The sequence below is a fragment of the Carcharodon carcharias genome, chromosome 2 (assembly GCF_017639515.1).
Source record: "Carcharodon carcharias isolate sCarCar2 chromosome 2, sCarCar2.pri, whole genome shotgun sequence".
In the NCBI taxonomy this organism is placed as follows: domain Eukaryota; kingdom Metazoa; phylum Chordata; class Chondrichthyes; order Lamniformes; family Lamnidae; genus Carcharodon; species Carcharodon carcharias.
In genome coordinates, this window is record NC_054468.1 from 214,768,251 (window position 1) to 214,793,188 (window position 24,938).

The following is a 24,938-nucleotide window of genomic DNA, read 5'->3' on the forward strand; positions in this document are numbered from 1 at the left end:
GTTATCTTTGGTGCTTAATCTTGAATCTCAATCCACCTCGCAACTAAATATTTATCCAGTTCTTTTTCCTGATGTCATTAATGGAGGAGATGTTGGAGGAGATAGTGGTAATGTCACTGGACTAGTAATCCCTAGGCCCAGGCTAATGCTCTGTTCAAATCCCACCACAGTAACAGTTCAGTTAATAAAATCTGGAATTGAAAGCTGATCTCAGAAATGGTGACCATGAAACTATTATCAATTGTCGTAAAAATCCAGGAAGGAAATCTGCTGTCCTTCCCTGGCCTGGTCTACGTTTGACTCCAGCCCCACAACAATGTCTCTTAACTGCTCTCTGAAATGGCTGAGCAGGCCACTCAGTTCGAGAGCAATTGGGGATGCAACAGCCACATCCCATGAAAGAATACATTTTGAATGTATTTTTTAAAATGGTGTCAAGTATCTACAGTTCAGAGAGGTAAATGGTAAAAGATCAGTTTGAATCTGTTGTTTGGCTTGAGACTTGTTATTTTTGTACTTGGTGTTCTTGTTCTGTGTTCACCATTCCAGTCAGATAACCTGTTTCAATCTTCATTATACATTGCCTCCAGCATTTTAAAAGCCCTCCATTGTGACTCTTCTTAATCTGCTTTATTTGAGTCTTTACAATCTTGGCATTCTGTTTTGTGAACTGAGTTCCTGACCTGTGCCATCTCCATCACTGAGGCTGCCTTATCCCAGCTTGCTAACCATGCTCACCTCAGCCTATTTTCCACGGAAGCCCTGATTTAAGATTTTTCCTCTCCAGATTCTATTTAGTCCAGTGCTTTCCTGGTCATCCTCCTGTCCTTACCCAATGTATGCTGCATGCTCATCCAAAACTGTTCTGTCTGCATCCTGTCCTGTTTACCCATGACCTCTGTTCTGGCTGACCTACACTGGCTCTTAAGTTTAAAACTCTTATTCTGTATTTAACTCCAGACTCCTGTATGTTCTTTCTTCCAAATCAAGCTTTGATTCTGGTGACCCATCCTAATCACTGCTTCTTTGGCTCAATGTCCCTTTGCATATTAAGGCTTTGTGCATCATCTTTTTCATATTAAAGGAGCTATATAAATGGTGAGTTATTTCTCTTTCCTCCATTCTTAACTTGGCTTATGTCCCACACTTGTCCTTTTCACTTTTTTCACGACCATTTCCGATAGTTCCTGTTTCTAGTTTTGAATGCAATGACCCAAACGGTGTGCATTATTTCAACTATGATCAATCTACAATTAGAATCATTTATTTTCTGTAATTGTAAAATGCTATCAAGATACCACCCAGTTCATAATTTCTCTTACTGATAACAGCGTTATTTTTCACCTCCACAATTGATGAGCATTCATTATGGCCTCTGAGCTAAGGCTTCTTGTGAACTCATAGTATTTGCTAAAATACTGCTGAGCATTTTCACTGCAATTGATACGTTTTTCACTTTCTTTTTTAATGAATGCCGTTTAACTTGCACTATCGTCTGGTCCTCAGGTACAGCTGTTGTATTTGGGGAACTCAGGATGTACGGAACCTGTGTTGGTTGATACACATGAAGGACTTAGGCAATATCATTTATTGAGAGCGTTGCTGTACAAAAGTTGGAGATGTGTATTTTCCCATAACACAGCAGAATTGTAGGAAATCTATAGGAGAATGGAAGGAACATTTTCAAAACTAAATGTTGATATGATCTGCCCTTTTTTCTTTCTAATTCAAAAATCTTTGATCTAATTTCTTATTGTTTAAAGTCTGGTGATGGTAAAAGTATTCAATTTGGAAAGTTTCATTCTAATAACATATATTGTTGCAGGCGTCATCTTTATGGTGTAATTTTCATGCAGAGGGACATTTCGATCTGAACAGGCTTGTCAACTAAAACCAGGCTCATGCTTCTATTTAATAAAATGATCCTAACATGGTCTTATAGATAAACATGAAATGAATCTATAATGATTTTGTTTCTTGCAGAGAAAAAGACATTACTGGAGGCTGGACAGTAAGTGCCTTACACTGTTTCAGAATGACACTGGAACCAAGTATTACAAGGTAAGTGCACGTCATTCAGTCTCATGTGACAATGTAAATGACATAAGATAATTGATAGGGTGAGGAATATTTTCAGCATATTATGCCACTTGTTTTATTTCTGTAAAAATTATCATTTTTTTGTACAGGATTTGTTTGCAAAGTAATTTTCTGGTAGAGGCTCTAAAGCAGACCTGCTGTTTATGATGTAACTGGTAGTAAGATTTTGTATTGTTTGATCTTCTGAAATTATTTTAAATAGCCTGATTGACCCAGTTCATTGTGATAAATTCAGGAGTAATAGCCATAAAAGAGTAACTTTACTCACCAGATTGTGAAACGTTTTTCAGAAACTATAAGTCATGCAGGTTTAATACCCAGATCATGCCAGAATAGCTGTTTCAGCAGTTGGGGATGCTACATTTGTCCTCGGTGTCCATTGGATAAAGAGGACAGAGATCAGTGAAGGTTGTCATCTGATGACCCCTGCAGGTGTTGGAGTGTGTATACATTGAATGAAAACAAATATGGCTCATTTGTGGAACCTCGCAAAGTCAAATAACGCACTGACGTGTACTAGCCAGACTTGCACGTGAAGTAAGGCCACCTTAGGAAAAGTTTGCAGCTGTCAGGGGTGGCTGTTGAGCCCTACCCCAGGATGAGTCATGCTCCTCAGGAAATGAGAGGAAAACCTTTTGGGGGAACTGGGGAAGAAATGCCAAAGCAACTCGAATGTAAGTGGCAAATTGTTTATTTGAATGCAACTGTGGTAAGTCAACAGGAAATATTAAAATGGCAATGATCTTATCAACTCAGTGGGCTTAGCTGAGACAGTTCAATTGAGCTTTTGTAAAGTGACTTTGATCTTGACATGTCCTTGAGTGGGCTGAATTTTATACAGTAGTTGCAAATTAATATGACCTTTTGTAACTGCTACATCTTCAGTGAATGGTCAAGTTTGTAAGTTTTTCTATGACTTGTTTACGTGGTAAAGCTTGTCTGTGGTCAGGGAGTCAGTCACCATTTATTCCTTTAGAATTTATATGGTCTGTTTCTTTTCAATAGATTTTCTGTTGGCTTTGGTTTGTTTTTCTTTGTCGTTTATATCATCTTTTGAAGTTAATAGAATCCATTCAGTACGCCTGTGAATAAATAATGTGCCATGCTGGGCTATAAACAGCCAGTTGAACAGAACTAATGGGTCCCTTGCCTGTTTCCAGAGGCATTTCTCCTGTGCCAGCTTCTAGGCCCCCACTGCTGTTGAAGACAGTCCAATAATATTGCAGAGCAGTTTTGTAGCAGTCAGATGAAACCATTTGAGTACTAGGTAATAAACATTTTCCTTGCATGCTAGGTGATAGCTCGTGTCCACTGTTGTTTGTATATAATGAACAGCTTTAAAATTAAGGTCAAAATACTGTACTCCACCCTTCCTGTTTGTGAAATAATAATTCACCAGCATAAGATTTGATTTACATTTGCTCTCGAGATTTGGCAACACCATCTTTACTCCCCATCCCTAGTTATCCTGAGAAGCTGATGGTGGACCATATAATAGGATGGTTTTATATATACACCTGTTAAGCCGCTTCAGAAGGCAATGAAGAATCAACCCAGAATATATAAACCAGACCAGGGAAAGGATGTGGTGGGCTGTGTGAGCTGAAGGGCATAAATGGGGTTTTATGACAAAGCAGCAGTTTTCATGTGGATTTTCTGATATAATACTTTGATTTATTTAATTCACTTTCACAGCTTCCCACCGCAAAGGGTTTGTACTCCATCTAGAGTGCTAGCCCATTCCAAAACCTTTATACTGGCATATCCACTTGAGGGTCAATGCTAGAAGCATAGAAGGGGATTTGGGAGAAATTGGATTAAGCAAGATAGCTTCAGAGTGAATTTACCAATGGTCTGAGTAGCTACCTGCTGTACTGAAACTTCATGATTATGATTTTCTGTTTAGAAAATCACTGTTATAAATGACACAGTACCAAGACCATCTCAGAAAGGTGCTTCCATGGAGTTACCTGAATAAATCATGAAACCTAAACCCATCAATTTATAATAGAGCACTAATAAATCCGTTCTAAACATCCATGGTAGTTCATTATTGTATCTTGTGGGGGTGGGGGGAACATGAGCAAAGTATGGTTTTGTTTATCAGTAATGATTAGAGATGTCACCTGTGGTTCAATGATAACATTCTTTCCTCTGAGTCATCAGATTGTGCTTTTAGTCCCATGCTGGAGTCTTCAATATGTAATCTAGGCTGACATTGAGGGTATGCTGCATTGTCAGAAATGCCATATTTTTGCTGAAGCTTTTAAACCAAGGCCTCATCTGTCTTTTCAAGTGGGCATAAAATATACATTGATTTCCCATGGGGATCCTTGCCAATGGCTTTCCTGATGTCACTGACCACTACATCTACTGCGTTCCCCTGACCTATCATACATATAATCACATACTTAAAGAATTCTGTGAGAAATTTTACATTTTATGCATTGCAGTTCTTTAAATAGTTCCCTTCTTCCCCCCTCCCTTCCCCTTCCTCTAAGAATTATTTCCTGTAACACATGCCTTTCATGCCTATTAACATTATGTCTGTAAATAGTTTTTATGTCATAATTATAGATAAAAACTCTATTTCACTTATGAGTCCACCAGCCTTGGTCTCCAAGGTTGGTAGAAGAACTACTTAACTACATTGGTGGCTGTGCTTTCAACTGCCTAGGCTAAGCTCTGGAATTCCTTCCCTAAGCCTCTCTACTTCTCTCTCCTTTTAGGATGTTTCGTAAAACCTACATCTTTGAGCAAGCTTTTGGTCACCTGTCCCAATATCTCCTTATGTGGCTTGGTGATACTTAAGTGTCTAGAGCCATTTTACCACATTAAAGATGTTATACAAATGCAAGTTGTTGCTCAGAATCCAGCCTATTGATTCTTCCTGCCTCCCTTTTGTATATTTACCAAATTAGTTCTGTTTCTCCCAATTAATTATGGGGAAGCAATTTTTATAAAATTTTATAGATGCATAATTGTTGGCTTTTTCTTCATATCTTTTCCCTCACTATTCTCTCCAATCTTGCTACAATCACCAACTATCCTCCACTTTTATCTCCTAATTTTTAATGACCCCTGTCACTCAACCCAAACTCCCACTTTACAACTAACATCTCTATAGCTCAAACAAGCAGTGATAGAAGCAGATCATCAAAAGATGCCAACAACAATAGAACAAAAGAACACATAGGTGTTAAAGTTGGTGATATTATCTAAACGAATGTGCTAATTAAGAATGGATGGTAGGGGACTCAAGGTATAGCTCTAGTGGGGGTGGGGAGAGCATAAAAGATTTTAAGATATTTAAAAATAATGGAAATAGGTGGGAAAAGAAAAATCTATATAATTTATTGGAAAAAAAAGGAAGGGGGAAACAGAAAGGGGGTGGGGATGGGGGAGGGAGCTCACGACCTAAATTCGTTGAATTCAATATTCAGTCCGGAAGGCTGTAAAGTGCTTAGTCGGAAGATGAGGTGTTGTTCCTCCAGTTTGCGTTGGGCTTCACTGGAACAATGCAGCAAGCCAAGGACAGACATGTGGGCAAGAGAGCAGGGCTTAGTCGTCTCAATTTCTCTGCTCCTCTCACCCATTCTAACCTGTCTCTCTCTGAACTTACTGCACTCCATTCTCTCAGGTCCAACCCTGATATTGTCATCAAACCCGCTGCCAAGGGTGGTGCTGTTGTTGTCTGGTGCACTGACCTCTACCTCGCGGAGGCTGAGCGTCAACTCGCAGACACTTCCTCCTACCTCTCCCTGGACCATGACCCCACCACTGAACATCAAGCCATTGTTTCCAGGACTGTCACTGACCTCATCTCCTCTGGGGATCTTCCTCCCACAGCTTCCAACCTGATAGTTGCCCAACCTCGGACGGCCCTCTTCTATCTCCTACCCAAAATCCACAAACAGAACTGCCCCGGTAGACCGATCGTTTCAGCTTGCTCCTGCCCCACAGAACTCATCTCTCGTTATCTTGACTCCCTTCTCTCTCCCCTTGTCCAGTCCCTTCCCACCTACATCCGTGATTCCTCTGACACCTTACGTCACATCAACAGTTTCCAGTTCCCTGGCCCCAACCGCTTCCTCTTCACCATGGACGTCCAATCCCTCTACACCTCCGTCCCCCACCAGGATGGTCTGAGGGCCCTTAGCTTCTTCCTCGAACAGAGGCCCGAACAATCCCCATCCACCACTACTCTCCTCCGTCTGGCTGAACTTGTTCTCACGCTGAACAATTTCTCCTTCAACTCCTCTCACTTCCTCCAAATAAAAGATGTGGCTATGGGTACCCGCATGGGCCCCAGCTATGCCTGTCTCTTTATGGGGTATGTGGAACATTCCTTGTTGCAGTCCTACTCCGGCCCCCTTCCACAACTCTTTCTCCGGTACATCGATGATTACTTCGGTGCCGCTTCATGCTCTCGTCGGGACTTGGAAAAATTTATTAATTTTGCTTCCAATCTCCACCCCTCCATCATTTTCACGTGGTCCATCTCTGACACTTCCCTTCCCTTCCTTGACCTCTCTGTCTCAATCTCTGGTGATAGACTGTCCACCAATATCCATTACAAACCCACCGACTCACACAGCTACCTCGACTACAGCTCCTCACACCCCGCCTCCTGTAAGGACTCCATCCCATTCTCTCAGTTCCTTCGCCTCCGTTGCATCTGTTCTGATGATGCCACCTTCAAAAACAGTTCCTCTGACATGTCCTCCTTCTTCCTTAACCGAGGTTTCCCACCCACGGTCGTTGACAGGGCCCTCAACCGTGTCCAGCCCATCTCCCGCGCATCCGCCCTCAAGCCTTCTCCTCCCTCCCAGAAACATGATAGGGTCCCCCTTGTCCTCACTTATCACCCCACCAGCCTCCGCATTCAAAGGATCATCCTCTGCCATTTCCGCCAACTCCAGCATGATGCCACCACCAAACACATCTTCCCTTCACAACCCCTATCGGCATTCCGTAGGGATCGTTCCCTCCGGGACACCCTCCATCACCCCCTACTCCTCAACCCCCTCCTATGGCACCACCCCATGCCCACGCAAAAGATGCAACACCTGCCCCTTCACTTCCTCTCTCCTCACCGTCCAAGGGCCCAAACACTCCTTTCAAGTGAAGCAGCATTTCACTTGCATTTCCCCCAACTTAGTCTACTGCATTCGTTGCTCCCAATGTGGTCTCCTCTACATTGGAGAGACCAAATGTAAACTGGGCGACCGCTTTGCAGAACACCTGCGGTCTGTCCGCAAGAATGACCCAAACCTCCCTGTCGCTTGCCATTTTAGCACTCCACCCTGCCCTCTTGCCCACATGTCTGTCCTTGGCTTGCTGCATTGTTCCAGTGAAGCCCAACGCAAACTGGAGGAACAACACCTCATCTTCCGACTAAGCACTTTACAGCCTTCCGGACTGAATATTGAATTCAACAACTTTAGGTCGTGAGCTCCCTCCCCCATCCCCACCCCCTTTCTGTTTCCCCCTTCCTTTTTTTTTCCAATAAATTATATAGATTTTTCTTTTCCCACCTATTTCCATTATTTTTAAATATCTTAAAATCTTTTATGCTCTCCCCACCCCCACTAGAGCTATACCTTGAGTCCCCTACCATCCAGTCTTAATTAGCACATTCGTTTAGATAATATCACCAACTTTAACACCTATGTGTTCTTTTGTTCTATTGTTGTTGACATCTTTTGATGATCTGCTTCTATCACTGCTTGTTTGTCCCTACAACCACACCCCCCCCCCCTCCACTTCTCTCTCTCTCTCTCTCTCTCTCTCTCTCCGCACACCCCCCACACACACCTTAAACCAGCTTATATTTCAACTCTTTCTTGGACTCGAACTCAAGTTCTGTCGAAGGGTCATGAGGACTCGAAACGTCAACTCTTTTCTTCTCCGCCGATGCTGCCAGACCTGCTGAGTTTTTCCAGGTAATTCTGTTTTTGTTTTGGATTTCCAGCATCCGCAGTTTTTTTGTTTTTATCTCTATAGCTCTGTACTTTATCTTCCACCATCCCCACCAACATTTTTAACTCCTATAACCTCTCCAGTTTCCCCTTTCTACTTGATACACATCCAACTTCACACTTGTGTAATAAAATTCAAACTAGGCCCATTTCTTCCAAAACAAATCATCCACTTGCGCAACATAAACACAACCTTCCCCTCAATGGACAAGCTGACCCTTGTACAATATAAGTTTTTATATATAATTTTCTGAGATCTGTATCCAAAACACTATATAAAACACATAGATTCCACATAATGTGTAAGAATACTTAACATGTTTCAATTCCTGTTCCTTTAATCGTAAATCTCTGCAATTATGTAATCTTTTGGTATAAAATTTTACCTTGCTTTGCAGCAGCTCTCTTTAATGTGAAGTTCTATACAATCTCAATCTATTTTACATCTTTTTCTTCATCATTTGGCTTCTGCCATTTTACTTGGGACCGCCACAATACTGTTAATCGCTCTTGCTCATTTGTCTTGTCAGTCACCCATTCCTCTTCCAGTGCTGCTGCATTTAAGTCTTACCACCGTATCTTTACATCTAGTTTTAAGTCGTCATTTTGTCTTTCTTTCTGGCAGTCCCATCGCCATCCCTCACCTAACTCACCACGTTTTCTCCCTTGCTCTGCAACATATGATCACACCATTTCAGTCTCTTCTCTGCTACATTCTTCGATGTTCCAACAATCTTTACTGACCCCCTGATGTGCAGGTTCTTGATTTTGTCTGTTCTCGTTCATCAACATCCATCTCAGCATCCACATCTCATTAGTATCCTATCCAATTTAACATCCATTGCTTTATTTTAATGACCCAGGGTTCGAATGGGTAATGGTGGAAGAACTGCTGCTGTTCTCTGTAATGTTTTTATAATGCTGTAAAAGCACCAATCACTAATAAGGGATTGGGTAAACACATTGTGGTTCATTTATTGAGACTCGGCACATGAGAACATTTATACAAAAGTCAAAAGCTTGAAGACATCAGCAGAGCTATGTGTGCTGTGTCCTGCTCACACAACAAAATGAAACTTAGGCTGGATCACATGACACTTCCCTTCTAGTGAGGGCGTATTACAACATTCTGCTTTTTTTGTAAGTACACTTCCCCCCACTTCCAAAGAAGTATAACTATTTACAATACACTTTTTAATGTTTAGTTACCATTACGTAAGCGTAAAGAACTGATGAATCAATGAGTCTCTAAAGCTTAATGGTAATCTGCTGGTTTGCTCAGATCTTGTAATGGTAAGCTTGCCTGGAGGTTTCTTTAATTGCTTATTGTGGGATTATCATTCTTGGATGTTTTTCCTGGTTGCACTTAGGATCTTGTCCTAGATGCAAGAGGACTGTACGGTGTTTGAGCAGCTGGAATGGATCTGATTTGTCCTCTGTTACACCTCACCGTTATGCCTTTGTGTGTAATGACTTCATAGGACTTTGGTTCCAAACAAATCCTGGTCACCTTGGCTGGTGGCCACGTACCTTCTGTGGGATCCTGGATTTGAACTTGTTGTCCCAACTCCAAACCTGGCAATTCTGCACCTGTATTTTTATCATGCATGTTGATCACCTTCTCTTGCAGTTTTAAAAGTTTCTACACTCATAAATTGGAGGGCATTGGGCAGAGTAGGTAAATTGGTAAGCCAGTTGGCAAGATTCATAGGCCTGGAGTAGAAGTACAATCAGTCCTCCTAGATGATACACATGGCGATTGCAGGTCTACTGCCATACCGTGACCTCACATTAATGACAATCTGTGGAATCATTCAGACCTCATACAGCAGATCAACCTCAGAAACTATTCCTTTCACCTTAGTTGATGACTTAATATAAAAATATCCAGAATGTTTCAACAAAAGTGGCATGGTCTGCCGAACATGAACTTTGCTGGTGATGGAATAGTTGCACTTAAAGGTGTCACTCTCAGATGTAACCTTGCAATGTGTAGATCCTGCTTGGTCTGTCTACATTTGAGAATTCAGGATTTTACCATGTGAATCAATTGTTCAGCTAGACTGTTTAGGGTAATGAGGAGAAGTAGTAGTGTGATCAATATTCCACTTCTCTCATATCCTGAAATGGCTTACCAATAGATGGCAAACTGTTATCTCTCCAGGCACACCAAATAAACTGAAAATAGCACTTGGTGTGTGCGACAGTTGTGCTTGACGTATTTTGCAATTGTAGAATAATGGGGTAGTTGGTAAAGTAGTTGACGATGCTGAAGTCGGTGCCATGGACACGAAAGAGACCAGATGCGATTTTGGACCAAAGATGGGTAGTAACTTCATGTGGAATCAGTGGCCCTTTGTTCTGACTTACCATATGCACTTGACATGCCTTTGTATTTCTTGATGAAGACTTCAATGTCATTGTTTATACCCAGCCCGATAGACTGCCTCTCTTGCGAGCCTTCTCGTCTGATTTATGTCAATGTTTGAGTGATGAAGTTGTTGCAGAATATCAGGTTGCAAAGGTTCCAGTATGATGACTTGATTACCTTTAAAAATTACTCCCCAGGAGATACCTAGTTCGTCCAGTAAATCCAAAATGGTCTTGTGTGTTCGTGGGCATGCTGAATTGAACCAGGCCATCCATCAATGATGGTTTTCCACAATTTCTGTAGTGTAGAATCTTTCACCATTTCTTGATTTAGCTGCTGGCAATTGCATTGTGCAAAATGTACCTGATCAATTGACGGTCTTGCATTCTCCTGCAGGCATAGCATTGCAGCTCCCTTGAAACTGCCAATTTTGTCTCATATTTCGATGTTAGGTCATGAACTGAGGTGATGTGAGTAGTTTCTGAGGTTGATCTGCTATATGAAGTTGGACTGATTCCATGAATTGTCACTAGTGTGAGGTCATGGCATGATGGTAGGCCTGCAATCGCTGGGCTTTTAGTCTCCATGATATAGAATGTGTGGCACCCAGGATGACTGATTGCACTTGTACTCCAGGACAATGGGTCCTGCACATGTAATTCAGGACTATGGGTCCTGCGCATGTAATTAGAGAACATTTGTACGCTGAAAGTTGCATAGTAGTAGGTTTTATCATGGCCCGTCTGTGGATACATGTCTTTTAGAATCTGCAGAGGTAGGATGTTGTCACTTGCCCCTATGTCAGTCTTGGCCAATAACTAATAGTTATCAACTTTCTTAGGAAAGATAATTTGACTCTTGGCAAACACTTTGGATGATGTGACGTTACCTGTATTTTTCAGGAGATTGATGGTGTGAAACCTGTGTTCACCACTCTTCATCTCGTCGTGCACATCATCGTCATTTTCTGCTTTGTCAGTTGCCTCGTACATGTTCCTGACAGGATACTGGATGATCATTCTTACTGCTTGAAAGCCCCTGTTGTGTATGGTTTGTTTGGATCAGTGCATGGCTCTTTTACTGCATCATCCTTTGCTGTTGCCAGTGGCTCTTTCTGCCATATGCCTTGCAGAATTGCTGGAAAGCTGGGCATTTTCTCAGTGCATGCAGAAATCCACACCTTCCACATGTCTTGCTAAGTTTGGGTGTCCTAGTAAAAGCATCAATAGTTGGGATGGCAGGCAATGTTCATTGACCTGCAAGGATTGCTTCGTACCTGCATACGTCCTTGAGTAGCCTTTCAATGCTAAGCGCTTTGGGCTTGTCTAGCAGATCTTGCTGAAATGCTTCTGTGGGAGTGGATGTAATTACCAACTCAATAATTCTGTCCGCTAGCTCTGCGTTTGAAAAATCACAGTACGTACCCTTTTCTCTGCACCTGTTGATGAAGTGGTATGTGGATTCTGTAGGCTGTTGTTAAAATGACATTAACTCTAGTCAATTAATATGGAAGTTTAACCTTATTCTGAACTGGTCTTCCAATGTGGTCCAGATATTTTGGGGATCTTTTAGGTATTTTGCTGTTAATCCTGACTTGTTCAGCCTGTGTAGACCTTCAGTCCAAATTGCTAGGCGAATTTTTCAGCCTTGCTTGTCTGGTTCAGACACACCTGTATCAAGAAAACATAGCTCTTTGTGCTGTTAAAACACTTTGAATTCTGATAATAGGTCAGCTGCATCCCAATTCAAGCTGGGGAATTTTGTGGACATTTTGACAGTATCCCTTGATCATGATCCTTGTTTTATTAAATTTATTGTTCAGCAACTCCCGAAGTCACCTGTTATTATTGTAACCTTGTCTGGCCCAATTTTTATGACAGTGTTTTTATTTTTGCTTGAATCTCGCTCCCTGATTCGCTATCAATCCGGCCCACACCCTCGTCAGCCATCTTCCCAACTGATCTTCTTGACCAGCAGTCCCACTCACTGAACTGACAGGCTATACGCTGCAATCGCAACACGAGGATCCATCTGCTTACCAGCTCTTTACTTGAGCACTATCTCACTGTGGCTTCCAAGCTTTTCTGTGCAGTCAGCATGCTGCGCTTTCAACACCCTTTGATGCTACAAACTCATTGCAGTCTGACCAAAACGTCGAGGGCCATCCCATAACATGTAGCACAATCTAAAGCTGTTCACCATCTTGTACCTGTACTCAATCTTGCTGTCACGCTATTTGACCACTGCTGAACACCATGATGTGTTTTTGCAATGATATAAAAGCAACAGTCATGGATAAGGGATTGGGTAAACACCTGGGTTCAGTTATTGAGACTAGGCACATGAGAATATTTATACAAAGGTAGAAAGCTTGAAGACATCGCAGCAGAGCTGTGTGTGTCATGCTGTGCTCACAGGCCAAAGTGAAACTGAGGCTGGAGCACATGACACACTTCCCTTCTAGTGATGGCATGCTCCTATCCCTTAAACGCATATTACAACACTCTCCATCATCACTCCACTGAAACCGGCAGCAATTTTGGGAGTCAGCATATGTGTAGAAATTGCTGTCAGTGATGGTATACTACTTCAGAGGAAGGCCTCCCCAGATTGCATTCAATTGGAAATCTTTGAACTATCGAGAACTTCCACACTTATGCTGTTAGTCTCGCTGTAAAATCGTTTGAAAAATTGCACTTTGTTGAATGAGGTGTAGTTGAGTTTTTAAGTGATGTGTGAAGTTCACTGGTAAATAATCCCTCTAACCCTGAAAGTATTTTTTTTATATTTGTGGTTTGTCAAATTTCTCCATTAACATGATTAATTACTCATTTATAAAAATGATTTAAGTTTATTTATCTTTATTTTAGCTACTATCTTAATCCAAACATAGTCATTTACTTTGCCACCTGAAATTTTTAATTAAAAGTCAAGGGATTTAGTGTCTTAAGTTCCTGATTTGCTGTCTGTGAGAATACTTCAACATGTTTGGCTACCTGCCCTACCTGATGACCTTGCTGCTGCTGAATGACCTGGAGATCCCCTTGACTCTGGTGCCAAGGGGAAGTCCACACTACAGTGATTGCTAGATCTTTGTAGGCAGCTTTCTTCAAGGCAAGCAGCGAGTGCCATTGCTTTGCCACTGATGACAAAATCCGGGCTAATATTCATTTTATATAGCATTAGCAACATAATATTTTCTCCATTACTCCTTATAATCTCACTCTGTTTAATGAACAACACACTGTGAGCACAACCTCTGAAAGCCTCTCATGTCCCTTAAAATGTTGACTCTTGTTGACACTTCACTACAGTGTTAAAGTCATTACCTATGTCTAAGGTTCTTATGTATACAATGTCAGTCATGCCGTGGTTTAATATGTTCTCTTCAGTAATTTTTTTTAAAAAAGACTAATGTTTATGAACAAATGCTTTTAATATCCAGGTCAACAATCTCTTGCATATTAGTAACTTCAGTCATTAACTGTAAAGTCATAATGAAGATGGAAGTTCATTCTACTGTATTTGGACTGAAGCAGTACTTTATTACATGAAATTTTTGAACTTCAATTTATATAAATATGCTGCTTTAAGTAACATTCATGGTACACAAGTGTCAGGCAATGACCATCTCCAACAGGAGAGAATCCAACCATCTCCCTTTGGCATTCAATGACATTACCATCACTGAATTCCCCACTATCAACATCCTGGGGGTTACCATTGAACAGAAACTGAGCTGGACCAGCCATATAAATGCTTTGGCTACAAGAGCAGGTCAGAGACTGGGAATTCTGCAAAGAGTAACTCACCTCCTGACTCTCCAAAGCCTATCCACCATCTGCAAGGTGCAAGTCAGGAGTGTGATGGAACACTCCCCATTTGCCTGGATGAGTGCAGCTCCAACAACACTCAAGAAGCTTGACACCAACCAGGACCAAGCAGCCTGCTTGATTGGCACCCCATCCACCACCTTCAACATTCACTCCCTCCACCACCCACGCACAGTGGCAGCAGTGTGTAACATCTACAAGATGCACTGCAGCAACTCAGCAAGGCTCCTTTGACAGCACTTTCCAAACCCGCGACCTCCACCACCTAGAAGGCCAAGGACAGCAGATGCATGAGAAGACCAGCATCTGCAAGTTCCTCTTCAAGCCACACACCATCCTGACTTGAAACTATATCATTGTTTCCTCACTGTCGCTGGATCAAAAGCCTGGAACTCCCTTCCTAACAGCACTGTGGGAGTACCTGTGGAAAGAACCACATGGACTGCAGCGGTTCAAGAAGGCAGCTCACCACCACCTTCTCAATAGCAGTCGGGGATGGGCAATAAATGCTGGCCTAGACAACGATGCCCACATCCCATGAAAGCATAAAAAAAATGGAGTTGCTTTACTGAAGCTAAAATGGTGAAAATGACTTGTTCATTCAATTTCATTGTAGTTATATTGCAAACTTACAGATGTTATGCCACCCGAAAACACCCTAATTATTAAAATTGCGGCGTTTACATGACGTGGTACTGAGTCTTACAGATCAATAATGTTTCTGGTTTAATACCTGGTCACTGATGGCTTAGTAGAACTTTCCTGGGACACTGCAAGGGCAATATAATAGTCTCAGAATCCGTGGGCCAAGGACAAGAGAAATCTCTTGAGATTCCTTCTCCTGCTTCTCCTCATTCTCTAGTTGCTTCTTATTGGAAATGTGCATGTACGGACGCTTGATGAGGAAACGGTTGGGTTTGTCTATGACTTCTCCTGCAGCCTGAATCCTCACTTTTCAGGTTTGAATGTGAAAAGTGAAAACTTGGACGAGGCTCTGAAGTGAAACTCCAATTTGAATCACTGCTGTCAGGGTTAACAGGAAATGATTTGAGCGAAGATTGAAAGGAAAATACTAGGGGCCACCAAATTCATTTGAATATAACTATCAGAATCTGATTGTCAGTAGTATCAGGGTTGAAATAAGGTAATTCTGTGGTCTATCAGAGAAGACATTGACTAGAAAAAGTTGATTGCACTTTTTTTTCAGGTCATGTGCCCTGTTTATCATTTATAGTAAAGATTAAAATTGAATTTTGCTGATGCACATATGTATAGGCTGTTTAGTTAGAGTGGCAATCAGCCGCACCATTGGGTTAACCAATAGGGTTAAGTGTAGAGTGATAAAAAGGGAAGTATTCGTGATTATCACTGTGTTCCAGAAATATAGATGAATATGCTGACAGCTTTTCAGAGACTTCTTCATATTTTGATCTCTGCTTTTAACATGGTTGTCCTGCCTTAGTCTAGTTATAAGCAATGGGCATAACCATTCCATGATATCTCTCTCTCTCATAATCTCATTAAACTTTAGATTTCTTCAAACTTGGCATCAGTTCATCGAACTTTAAATACCTATAAAGAGAGAATGTTCGTGCTCCTCTGCTGACGCAATCTGCTTGGAGTTGGGCTAATTTATGGGCAGCATGCTGGTTGTGATTCTTTTTCCCTTCCTCCCTCCACTGCAGGACCCCCCACTGCTGTCTGAGCCTATTTTCCTGACAGCATGTGGTGCAGTGACGGGCATGACAGGGTCATGACTACAAATGTTCTTCTGCGACCTAGCACAGCTTAGATTCCTGTAGTTATGTATAATTTTAAGATTCATGTTCCCTGCAGTTGACTGAACTTGGCAGCATCCCTTACTTTGTATGGAATCTTGTTAATGTTGGGATAAAGATGACCTTTGAATTCAAAAATTTGCTGGGGCACAGATCTTTGTTATGCATCCTAGCTTATGTGCAGGAACCAAGTTTGTAGTTGACCTCGGTGCTATTTTTTTACTCATTCGTGGGATGTGGACATCGCTGGCTAGGCCAGCAGTTATTGCCCATCCATTCTTAATTACCCTCAAAGGTGGTGGTGAGCTGCTTTCTTGAATTCCTGTAGTCCATGTGGTGTAGGTACACTCAATGCTGTTAGGGAGGGAGTACCAAGATTTTAAACCAGCGACAGTGAAGGAATGACGATCTATTTCCAAATCAGGATGGTGTATGGCTTGGAGGGGAACTTCAGGTGGTGGTATTCCCATGCCCCCGCTGCCTTTGTCCTTCTAAATGATAGCAGTCATGGGTTTGGAAGGTGCTGCAAAAGAACCCTGTTGAGTTCCTGCATTGCATCTTGTAGATGGTACACACTGCCACTGTGCGTTGGTGGTGGAGGGAGTGAATGTTTGTGGATGGGGTGCCAATCAAATGACTTTGTCCTGGATGGTGTCAAGCTTCTTCAGTGTTGTTGGAGCTGTACTCATCCAGGCAAGCAGAGAGTATTCCATCATGCTCCTGACTGTGTCTTGTAAATGGTGGATAGGCTTTGGGAAGTCAGGAGGTGAGTTATTTGCCACAGGGTTCCTAGCCTCTGACCTGCTCTTAGTAGCCACAGTATTTATATAGTAGTAATAAGCAGTCGACATTATCTGGCTTGCCAACTGTGTACATTGTGCTTCACTGATATAAATCTGACACGTGTGACAGCAACTGTAGTATGAAAGGTAATTTACCATGACAGATTCTTATTTATGTTAACTGACCAAGACTAGCATTGCAAAGTAGTTTATGCCGGGCAGCAGGTAATTATGTCCTGTCTCAACATGATGGTGAATGCATTAAAGAGCAGCTCATTTGCATAGTGAATGGCTGAACAATCCAACTTTTCAGTGACAGCCCTTGCCACAGTTAATATCATTGTAAATCATAGCACCAGAATGTGAAGTCTGCAATGGTACCTCTTCGAGCCTCTTTCCTCTGCCTCATCCAACTCTGTCCAGCTACTGTGACTGCCCAGTGCAGCATTTGAATGAGTAACCCTCTTAGTGCTACATCCTGAAAGTAATTACCTTTCGACACATGTCATGAAGCTATTAAAGCATATAATATTATTGGAAAATATTTTTCTTTTAAAATACAGGTTTAGTCTGTGGGTGTGTCTTAATTGGATTAAAGTCAGCTAGTCTAGGTGCTTTGATGTGTACTAGTTTTGAGATATAAATGGAGAAATAGAGGTATTTTGTTGAATAGAGAATTCAAGAAGTGGGGTGAAATCTGGCACCTAGCTAACAGAGACCAAGCAATGTTTATATTACTAATAAAATTGGTACAATGAAGGGGGTTTTATTGTGAGAAGAAGTAGAGTTCAAAGATGCTGATGATACAATGAGAATTTACATTCAATGAGATGTGCTAGATATAACTGACAGTAGCTTTCAGGTGTGCAGGTCAGAGGTAATGTAAAATCAAAGCAGCTGTAAGCCTCCAACTGGCTCCACAGAAACCAAAGTGAAAAGAACCTCATTTTAAATTCGTATGGTGAAAATGTTTTGCCTGATGTCTAGTTAAGTCTATTGGCGTTGCTGCCTTAATGGAGATTAGTTTGGGAATTTGTTAAAAGGTATGATAGTAATTTGTAGCCATGTCTATATATTTAACTTGTCTAAATTAATAAAATGTTTAATTTAGTTTAATATAAAACCTCTAAAGAACTGGTGGTCTGATTCCTGAATTTAGAGTTGCATCTCAAACATACCACTTAAAAATATAGGTTATGACAGTTGTTTAAAGTTTCCCTCTGGGATTTTTAAGTAATTCAGCTTTACCCACTGCTGGGTCATGACAATATGCAAGAAAGTGTATGTCACAATAATGCTGCCAAGAGAGTTGGGAAGAATGAAAAAAGTCTCAAACAATTCATTACATGCTGGAGTGATGTTTCATTGATTGTTTCAGCCATGGCTTAGTTGGTGGCACTCTTCCCTGAGTCAGAAGGCAGGTTCTTAAGTCTCACTCTGAGTCTTGAGCACAGTACTGAGGAAAAGCTGCACTGTCAGAGGTGCCCTCTTTTGCATGAGACGTTAAAACAAGGCCACGTGTACCCCTCAGATGGTTGTAAAAAACATCCCATGGCATTATTTTGAAGAAGAACAGGTGAGTTACATACGAATTAGGGAATGGGGCCCCTCGTGCCTACTGCGGCATTCAGTAAGATCATGGCTGATCTGATTGTAACCTCAACTCCACATTCCTGCCTACCTCCAATAATTTGGTCAGTACCACTTCTCTGATTGTAGTTTACTTGAGTTCCTCACTCCCATTTCCTATTTACAGCTGTTTTTGGGATTTTACTTGTATCCTTTTATAATGAAGACCAATGCAAAACACCTGTTCAATTCAGCTGCCATCTCCTTGTTTTCCATTATAAATTCCCCAGACTCAATTTCTATAGGACCAACACTCACATTGTTGATTCTTTTCTTTTTTAAATACCTATTGAAACTCTTACTATCTGTCTTTATATTTTTAGCTAGCTTTCTCTCTCAGCCTAATTTTTTCCTCCTTATTCATCATTTAGACATTCTTTCATATTCTGACCAATCTTCTGACCTGCCACCCATCTTTGCTTAATTATATGCTTTTTCTTTAAGTTTGATACTATCTAACTTTTTTTAGTTAACCACAGATGGTGGGTTCCCCCCTTGGAGTTTTTCTTTCTCATTGGAATGTTTCTATTCTGAGTGTTTTGAAATAGCTCTTTAAATGTCTGCCACTTCATCTCTTTTTACTTATTTCTTAACCTAATTTGCCAGTTCACTTTACCTCTGCCTCATAATTGCCCTTATTTAAGTTTAAAATTTTAGTCTTAGACCAACTCTTCTCTCCCTAAAACTGAATGTAAAATTCAAACATATTGTGATAGCTGCTACCTAGGGGTGCCTTCACTAAAGGGTCATTTAATTCAGCCCATCTTGTTGCACAATACCAGGTCTAATATAGCCTGCTGTTTGGTTGGCTCCAGAATGTGCTGTTCTAAGAAACTACCTAGAAAATATTCTATGAATTCCTCATCTAGGCTACCTTTGCCCATCAAATCTTTCCAGTCTACATGTAGATGAAAATCCCCCATGATTATTGCCATACCTTTCTGATAAGCTCCCATCCTACTGTGTGATTACTGTTAGGGGGCCTGTAGACCACTCCCAAAAGGGCCTTCTTGCCTTTATCATTTCTCATCTCTAGCCAAATCGCTTCTACATCCTGGTTTCCTGAACTTGGGTCATCCTTCTATTGTGCTAATACCATCATTAATTAACAGAGCCACCCCTCCGCCTTTTCCTAGTTTCCTGACCTTCCAGAATGTCATGTACCCTTCAAGTATTCCCTGTTCAGGCCCCAATCTGTGTCATCCTGCCAGTACACAGCGCAGTCACAGACTCTTCACAGTGCAGAAGGAGGCCATTCAGAGGTCATCAAGTCTGCGCTGGCTCTCTGAAAAAGCCTTCTATCTAGCCCCCACTCCCCTGCTGTTTACCTGTGACCTTGTACATTCTCTGTTTTCAGATAGCAATCCAATTCCTTTTTGAATACCTCGATCAAACCTGCCTCCACCACCCTCTCAGGAAGTTTGTTCCTGACTCCAACCATCCTCTGGGTGAAAAAAAAAAATGTCCTCACATTACTTTTACTCCTTTTGCCAATTATTTTGAATCTGTGCCCTCTAGTTCTTGATGCTCTCTTGAGTGGGGACAATTTCTCATTATTTACCCTGTCCATTACTCCTCAGGATCTTGAATACCTCTATCAAGTCTCTTTTTAGCCTTCTTTTCTCCAAGGAAAATAGTACCAACCACTCTAACTTAGTTACAGTTCTTTATCCCTGGAGTCATTCTTGTGAATTATCTCTGTACTCTCTCCAGTGCCTTCACGTCCTTCCTCAAGTATGGTATCCAGAACTGGATGCAACATTCCAGATTAGGCCTAACTAGTGTCTTATACAAGTGCAGGTTCTTATGCGAGTCCTTACTCTTGTACTCAATGTCCCTCTTAATAAAGCCTAAGATACTATATGCTTTATGAACTGCTCCTTCGACATGTCCTACCATCTTCAAGAACTTATATACATATACACCAAGGTCCCCCTGTTCCTGCATCTCCTTTAGAGCTTCTCCCTTTATTTTATACTGTCCCACCATATTCTTCTTGCCAAAATGAATCACATCACACTTCTTTGCATTGAACTTCATCTACCTCTTAGATAAAAGCAAAAAACTGCAGATGCTGGAAATCCAAAACAAAAATAAAAATACCTGGAAAAACTCAGCAGGTCTGGCAGCATCTGCGGAGAGGAACACAGTTAACGTTTTGAGTACATATGACTCTTCAACAGAACTAAGTAAAAATAGAAAAGAGGTGAAATATAAGCTGGTTTAAGGTGGGGGGGGACAGGTAGAACTGGATAGAGGGCCAGTGATAGCTGGAGATAGCCAAAAGATGTTGTGAAGACCTCGTTTTCTTGCCACGGTTAAAGGGAGAGGAAAAAGCTCAAAAGGTGACCTGTTCTGTCCTGTCCTGCCTTTCCCCACTTTCCCCTGAGTTCTCGATCTGTATTGTGGTGGTGTCGGAAGATCCTAACTTGATGTTTATCCCATTTCCCCTCCCCTCAAGGAAGAAAAATTGGAAAGGCAGGATACATAATGTGTTTCTGTTTAATCAAAAATTGTCGGGATTTTACTGTAACAAAATTCTTGAAGGATTACAGGAAGGACGTAATAGCTCTGGAGAGTGTGCAGAGGAGGTTTACAAGAATGTTGCCAGGGTTAGAAAGGTGCAGCCACAAGGAGAGATTGAATAGGTTGGGGTTATTTACCTTAGAACAAAGAAGGCTGAGAGGTGACTTGATTGAGGTGTACAAAATTATGAGGAGAATTGCTAGAATGGACAGGATAAAATTATTTCCCTTGGTGGAGAATTCTGGAACCAGGGGACATAGATTCAAGATAAGTGGCAGAAGGTATAGGGGGGTCATGAGGAAGAACTTTTTTATGCAGAGGGTAGTGGGTGTCTGGAATTCGCTGCCCAAGTTGGTGGTAGTGGAAGAAACTCTAAATTCTTTTAAAAAGTACCTGGACCTGCACCTTAAGTGCTGTAAGCTGCAGGGCTATGGGCTTGGTGCAGGAAGATGGGATTAGAAAAGGCACCTGGGTGTCCTTGGGCTGGCATGGATAAGATGGGCCTAATGGCCTCCTTCTGTGCTGTAACTTTTCTGTGGCTCTTTCTATGTCATAGACAAAAAGACAAAGAGGTGAACAAAGAGACCCCCCTCAACACCTCTTTGTCCTTTTGTCTATGACATCTTTTGGCTATCTCCACCTATCACTGGCCCTCTAGTCAGTTCTACCTGTCCCACCGCCCCCTTGAACCTGCTTATATTTCACCTCTTTTCTATTTTTCCTTAGTTCTGTTGAAGAGTCATACGGACTCGAAACGTTAACCGTGTTCCTCTCCGCAGATGCTGCCAGACCTGCTGAGTTTCTCCAGGTATTTTTATTTTTTTATTTCTTCATCTACCTCTTGTCTGCCCAATCCACCCACATATCTATGCCCTTTTGAAATTCAAGACTATCATCATCACAGTTGACAATCTTCGTATGATTCAAACTGACTGTCTGCGGTTGCCGGCTTTATCCTTGCACTCCTTTTTGAACAAGAATATAACATTTGCAATTTGCCTGTCCTCTGGCACCACCCCTATGTCTAAGGAAAACTGGAAGATTATCACTACTGCCTCTGCAATTTCCACTCACCTCCCTCAGTACACTTGGATGCATCTCATCCAGACCTGATAACTTATCTATTTTAAGTAAAGATAGCCTTTCCAGCAACACCTCCTTCTCAATTATAAGTTCTTTTCGTGGACCAGTTGCCTTCTCTCTCAACTCAGCTCGGGTAGCATCTTCTTCCTTTGTAAAGACAGATGCAAAGTACTTGTTTAATACCATTTCTCCTGCCTCCACTTCCAAGTCCCCTTTTTTTATCCCTAATTGGTCCTACTCTTTCTTTTACCACTTATTATTTATATGCTTATAGAAGATCTTGGGATTCCTTTTATGTTAGTTGTTAGTCTCTTTTCATGCTCTCTTCTTTTCTTATTAGCTTTTTTCACTTCTCCTCTGGCCCTTCTTTATTCATCCAGATTCTACATTATATTTTCTACTTGACATCTGTTGTATGCACACTTCTTCAGTTTCATCTTCACCTCTATCTCTCGTCATCCAGGGCGCTCTGGATTTATTTGTCCTACCTTTCCCCTTCAAGGGAATATACCTCGACATTGCCTGCAATACTTTTTCTTTGAAGATGGCCCATTGTTCAGCCACCGTCTTTTCTGCTAGCATTTGATTCCAGCTCATTCGACTCGAATACATCCTCATCCCATTGAAGTTGGCTTTCCCCCAGTTAGTTATCTCTGCTCTGGATTGTTCCTTGTTCTTTTCTGTGGCCAACCTAAACCTCATGGTACAATGGTCACTGTCCCCTAAGTGCTCTCCCACTGATATTTGATCACTTGGGCCAACTCATTCCCCTGAACCAGGTCCAACAGTGATAAAAACAAAAAAACTGCGGATGCTGGAAATCCAAAACAAAAACAGAATTACCTGGAAAAACTCAGCAGGTCTGGCAGCATCGGCGGAGAAGAAAAGAGTTGACGTTTCGAGTCCTCATGACCCTTCGACAGAACTTGAGTGAATCCAAGAAAGGGGTGAAATACAAGCTGCTTTCGGTTGGGGGGGGTGGTGGGTGTGTGTGTGTTGGATAGAAGTGGAGGGGTTTGGTGTGGTTGTAGGGACAAACAAGCAGTGATAGAAGCAGATCATCAAAAGATGTCACAGACAAAAGAACACATAGGTGTTGAAGTTGGTGATATTATCTAAACGAATGTGCTAATTAAGAATGGATGGTAGGGCACTCAAGGTATAGCTCTAGTGGGGGTGGGGGGAGCATAAAAGATTTAAAAATATTTAAAAATAATGGAAATAGGTGGGAAAAGAAAAATCTTTATAATTTATTGGAAAAAACAAAAGGAAGGGGGAAGAAACAGAAAGGAGGTGGGGATGGAGGAGGGAGCTCAAGACCTAAAGTTGTTGAATTCAATATTCAGTCCGGATGGCTGTAAAGTGCCTAGTCGGAAGATGAGGTGTTGTTCCTCCAGTTTGTGTTGGGCTTCACTGGAGCAATGCAGCAAGCCAAGGACAGACATGTGGGCAAGAGGGCAGGGTGGAGTGTTAAAATGGCAAGCGACAGGGAGGTTTGGGTCATTCTTGCGGACAGACCGCAGGTGTTCTGCAAAGCGGTCGCCCAGTTCACGTTTGGTCGCTCCAATGTAGAGGAGACCACATTGGGAGCAACGAATGCAGTAGACTAAGTTGGGGGAAATGCAAGTGAAATGCTGCTTCACTTGAAAGGAGTGTTTGGGCCCTTGGACGGTGAGGAGAGAGGAAGTGAAGGGGCAGGTGTTACATCTTTTGCGTGGGCATGGGGTGGTGCCATAGGAGGGGGTTGAGGAGTAGGGGGTGATGGAGGGGTGGACCAGGGTGTCCCGGAGGGAGCGATCCCTACGGAATGCCGATAGAGGGGGGTGAAGGGAAGATGTGTTTGGTGGTGGCATCATGCTGGAGTTGGCAGAAATGTCGGAGGATGATCCTTTGAATGCGGAGGCTGGTGGGGTGATAAGTGAGGACAAGGGGAACCCTATCATGTTTCTGGGAGGGAGGAGAAGGCGTGAGGGCGGATGCGCGGGAGATGAGCCGGACATGGTTGAGGGCCCTGTCAACGACCGTGGGTGGAAAACCTCGGTTAAGGAAGAAGGAGGACATGTCAGAGGAACTGTTTTTGAAGGTGGCATCATCAGAACAGATGCGACGGAGGCGAAGGCACTGAGAGAATGGGATGGAGTCCTTACAGGAAGCGGGGTGTGAGGAGCTGTAGTCGAGGTAGCTATGGGAGTCGGTAGGTTTGTAATGGATATTGGTGGACAGTCTATCACCAGAGATTGAGACAGAGAGGTCAATGAAGGGAAGGGAAGTGTCAGAGATGGACCACGTGAAAATGATGGAGGGGTGGAGATTGGAAGCAAAATTAATAAATTTTTCCAAGACCCGACGAGAGCATGAAGCAGCACCGAAGTAATCATTGATGTACCAGAAAAAGACTTGTGGAAGGAGGCCGGAGTAGGACTGGAACAAGGAATGTTCCACATACCCCATAAAGAGACAGGCATAGCTGGGACCCATGCGGGTACCCATAGCCACACCTTTTATTTGGAGGAAGTGAGAGGAGTTAAAGGAGAAATTGTTCAGTGTGAGAACAAGTTCAGCCAGACGGAGTAGAGTAGTGGTGGATGGGGATTGTTTGGGCCTCTGTTCGAGGAAGAAGCTAAGGGCCCTCAGACCATCCTGGTGGGGGATGGAGGTATAGAGGGATTGGACGTCCATGGTGAAGAGGAAGCGGTTGGGGCCAGGGAACTGTCTGACCTCTCATTGGACCGGAAATATATCTTGAACACATTCCAGGAATTCTTGCCCATCTTGTTCCTTTGCATTATTCCTATCCCAGTCTATATTTGGATAATTGAAGTCCCCCATTATAATTACACTATAATTCTTGCACT

General features: G+C 42.2%; 1 protein-coding gene across 1 annotated transcript in view; it reads left to right on the top strand.

Moving 5' to 3' along the window:
• The window catches only part of prkd3 (protein kinase D3), a 410,491-nt gene that overhangs the window by 299,727 nt on the left and 85,826 nt on the right, over positions 1 to 24,938 (top strand). The window contains exon 11 of the mRNA XM_041182404.1: positions 1,984 to 2,061. Coding sequence (XP_041038338.1) covers positions 1,984 to 2,061 — 78 coding nt within the window. The remainder of the gene's footprint in view (positions 1 to 1,983; positions 2,062 to 24,938) is intronic.